The following is a 4,231-nucleotide window of genomic DNA, read 5'->3' as shown; positions in this document are numbered from 1 at the left end:
TCCATGTCACCTGAAAATGGTGCTTCATCACACAAATGCCTATAAAGGAAAATTGTGGAAAACACATCACAAGAGCAATGTACATATATTGTAGAATAAACAGAAAGCAGTTTACTCATAATTTAGTATTTAGCATAGTATGATATTTAAAGGCTTGGGCTTCTAAATCTGGTGTTTGAATTCCAGTTCAGTGATTTGCTAGTTTTTTGACTTTGGATGTATTAACATTTCCAGGTCTGGTGGTTTCATCTAGAGAACACAGATCATTTTAAGAGCACCTAGATAATAAGGTTGTGGGCATGAAATTAGCTAATACGTGTGATAGGGTGCTACTGGGCACATATCTGGCACACTAGCCCTTGAGCCTTACAGAAGTTTTAGCACCCTCCCCCATGAACATATACTTTACCTCCAAATTGAGTAACACTGCACCACGTGCTATTTTACACCACGATTTTGCACACTGACTACAGAATGAAAACTTCCCAAGCTATTCCCTATTTTTTAGGTAATTTAGAAAGGATGCATAATACTCTAATGTATTGCAATTAACCACTGTTTAATTGTTTAAGTTACATTACTTTATAATACTGTTTAGCTAATTCATTTTATGCCTTTTAAATAATTTTATTTTTTGGTGCTGGGGCTTGAATCCAGGTCTCCCATATGCTAAGCACTGTCTCTACCACTGATTTCTACCCCAACCCCTTACAGATTTCTCTTTACTATCAGATCACTTTGTGCCTTCTAATCAGCTTTGAGCTGCAATACATCTGTCCTCTCCATCTGTGGTAAGACAAATAAACCTCTTCTCCTTACAACGCCCCCCCCCAAAAAAAAAAAAAACAACCCTTGGACGTCCAGCCTTCATAATGGCAATAAATAAATTTCCGTTCTTTCTAAATTACCCAGGCTCAGGTATTTTGTTATAGCAACAGGAATGGACTAAGACATCTACATGTAGTGCAGGATTTACAGAAGCAAGAAAATGCTGATTCAGCTATTAAGTTGGAATATTGAAGACTTTAGAACTTGAGGACAAGGGCTGGCCAGGTAGCTGAATGGACTAAAGTGCCTGCTTGGAGAGAGCCCAGAGGCCAGTGTTTGATCCCTGGTGTGCCATGCTGGCCCCGCCCCTGGGGTGAGTTGAGACAGCAATTGAGATTGGGCATGGTGGTGCATGCCTATAATCCCAGTGCTTGGGAGGCTGAAAACAAGAGGATCACTGTGATTCCAATCTATGTAGTGAGACCCTGTACTAAATACATTAAAAAAAAAAAAAGAATTTGAGGACAAAGAAAAAGAAACTTAGTTTATCATCTTTACAGCAGGGATGACTTCAAGCATAAAAAAAAGAATTCCTGGGTATCGATTCCATTTCAAATGTGGGGCTTCCAGAAATTTAATTGGAATCTAATAGTTCTTCAGGAAGTATAACAGAATTTAGATCCTCTGAGGACCAAATCCTTTGAAAAGGTGTTAAAATAATTGGGAGTACATCTTTTATTAGTGTCTCAGTTACTTTTTACTCATTGCTGGGACAAAATACCCAACACCCTAAATTAAGGAAAGGTTTATTTAGCTCACAGCTTGTGGAGGTTTCAGTCTATATTTGGTTGGCTCCTAGGCAGAGTGGCACATTGCAGAGAGCAGCAGTTCATGGCGGCTGCTGTACTTCTGGCCAGCCTCTCTCCCCTCCTTATATTATAAACATGCTATCCTGGGGCTGAAGGTGTAGAACTCACAATGTCCATGCCCTGTTCTTACACAGGATGAGGATATTTACAAACTAAGAATCCTGGCTCTCTGCTGAGTCACTTAAACTTCTAAACTTTTCAAGTTGACACAATGTATCAACTAGTACAATCCACCCCTTGTCAACTTGGCAACCAGATATTTCCTTAAACCAGTTTCTAGGTACATAGATATGCTTTTTAACATTTTACAACTTGAACATTAGAACCATAACATTTTGCTCCTGGGAAACCTTCCCACCCAAGACTCATGCAGATCCCTTTATGCAAAAGGCATTTTAGTCCATCTCTAAGAATTGCCAAAGTCCTAACACTTTGAGCACTGCTAAAAAGTTTAAGTCTCAAGTCTTCTCTAAGATCTAAGGCAAACTCTTAGCTGTTAGCCCCTAAACAAATGAAAAGTTAAACACTTCCAACATTCAATGGCATAAGAGAAATATTACCATTCCAAAAGGTACAAGCAGCAGGATACAAAGCATTGGGACCAAAGCAAGTCCAAAATCCAGAAGAGCAAACATTAAGTCCTGTAGTTCCATGTGGAACATCTGAAGCAATCTGTAATGAGTTGTGAGCTCCAAAAGCCTTACATGGCTCCATCTGTACTGCACTTCTACTGGTAGCTACCATGGCTTTTCTCTGGGGTTGGCTTTGCTCCCTCCTTGCAGCTTTTCTCAGACAACCCATGTTCCTGGCTTTTCCAAACTTCTGGAATTTCCACTGAATAGACTTCTCACTCAGAGCTTTACACATTGCCCTCTAAGGGGCATACTGCCTGGCCTCCCAGGCCTTCTGAAATCTAGGTGGAAGACTTAACCTCAGAATACCTGCATTCTGAATGTACTTTAAACCAATGTCACATGGGTGATGCCAGGTCTGCTGCCAGCTGGAGCAGCAGCTAGGCTCCCTTCTCTCTTGGCTGTAGGGACTGAGTGCCTGGATTGCTGAGTACTTTGAACCTGATTCCAAGGAACAAATCCTCTATGCCAGCGCCGTTCTGGAACCTGGTGTGGCTACTACTTCCATTCTGGAACATGGGGCACTGCAGCTGCAAAGGGCAAGGACCTGCCACTTCCCGTAAAGCCCTCTGGACATCTTTTCTATTCTCCTGTTCCTCCTGGGCAATGGAGATGTCAGCTCTATGTTTGCAGTCCACAGCCACCTTAGTGCTTCTTTTCTGAACAAACTCACATTTTAAGTCACCCTGCTGGGCTCTTTGCTGTTGATTATCCACATAAATTTGACTAAAAGCCCCCAACAATAGCCATGCCACTGCTTCAACATTTAATTGCCTTGACATTTCCTTTGTCAGATTAATTATTCCACTGTGTTTAATCTCACCCTCAGGCAAAGTCTCTGGACATGAACAAAATGCAGATAAACCTTCTGCCAACCCATAACACAAATCATCCACAGTCCAACCAATGCAGTCCTTCCCGGCAGAAACCTCTCCAGCCTGGTCTTTACAGGCAGGGTTTTTATTAGTATTCTTGTCTTCTGAACTCTGATCAGAATCTCCCTTACAGAAAAGCCAAAGGCATTCATTCTAGCTCTTTGCAAATAGGCAACATCTCTAAAACTTTCCTATCTCTTTCCAAAAGCCATTCACAAAAGCTTTTGAATGACATGGTCAGGTAGTCACAGCAATGGATCCCTCCCTGTACCAAATTTTGTCTGTTACTTTTTACTTGTTGCTGTGATAAAATACCTGACATCCAAAATTAAGGAAGGAAAGGTTTATTTAGCTCAACAGTTCGTGGAGGTATAAGTCTATACTTGGCTAGCTCCCAGGCAGAGTGGCACATGGCAGAGAGCAGCAGCTCATGGCAGCAGAAAACAGTGAAGAGCAAAAGGAAGGGCAGCAGCTGCAGCTTCTAGCTAGCCTCTCTCCCCTCCTTATATTATAAACAAGGTACCCTAGGGCTGGAGGTGTGGAACTCACACAGTGTCCATGTCCTACTCTTGTACAGGAAGATGATGTTTACAAACTAAGAATTCTGGCTCTCTGTTGAGTCACTTAAACTTCTAAAGTTGACATAATATATCAAGTAATACTATTAGGTTAAATTTTTTTGTAAACATAAAAACAAATCAATTCAGGGGCCAGGAATGTAGCTTAGTGTAGAACACTCAACTAGCATGTAGGAGGCCTGTGGTTCAATCTTCAATTTCACACTGGCATATTAAAAGGTGAGATAATAAAATGATATAGTGAAAAAATAATTTATTCAGTAAAAATGTTTTTAGTTCCAAAACAGTGAAGTGATATAGAATAAGAAAATTATGTTATTCGATACATACAAGTTATTTCAGTTCATTTGTAATTATAGTCCAAAATTTTTCTCTTGTTGAAGTTTTATGTTTTATGTAGTTAGGCTCAAGAGAAAAAGTAAACTTTAAACATCCTCAAACTTGTTATTGAAGGCTTCTATATACACACATACATACATGTACATATATACATATCGATATCTATATAT

General features: G+C 40.1%; 1 protein-coding gene across 1 annotated transcript in view; it reads right to left on the bottom strand.

Annotated features, from left to right (window-relative positions):
• Positions 1-27: 27 nt before the first annotated feature.
• Positions 28-4,231, bottom strand: part of Nupl2 (nucleoporin like 2) — a 46,044-nt gene continuing 41,840 nt past the window's right edge. The window contains exons 5-6 of the mRNA XM_023709851.1: positions 2,704-3,107; positions 28-39 (exon numbers count right to left, since the gene is read on the bottom strand). Coding sequence (XP_023565619.1) covers positions 28-39; positions 2,704-3,107 — 416 coding nt within the window. The remainder of the gene's footprint in view (positions 40-2,703; positions 3,108-4,231) is intronic.

This window comes from Octodon degus, unplaced genomic scaffold, assembly GCF_000260255.1.
Source record: "Octodon degus isolate 3935 unplaced genomic scaffold, OctDeg1.0 scaffold00015, whole genome shotgun sequence".
NCBI lineage: Eukaryota > Metazoa > Chordata > Mammalia > Rodentia > Octodontidae > Octodon > Octodon degus.
This window is presented reverse-complemented; position numbering and strand designations above follow the sequence as displayed.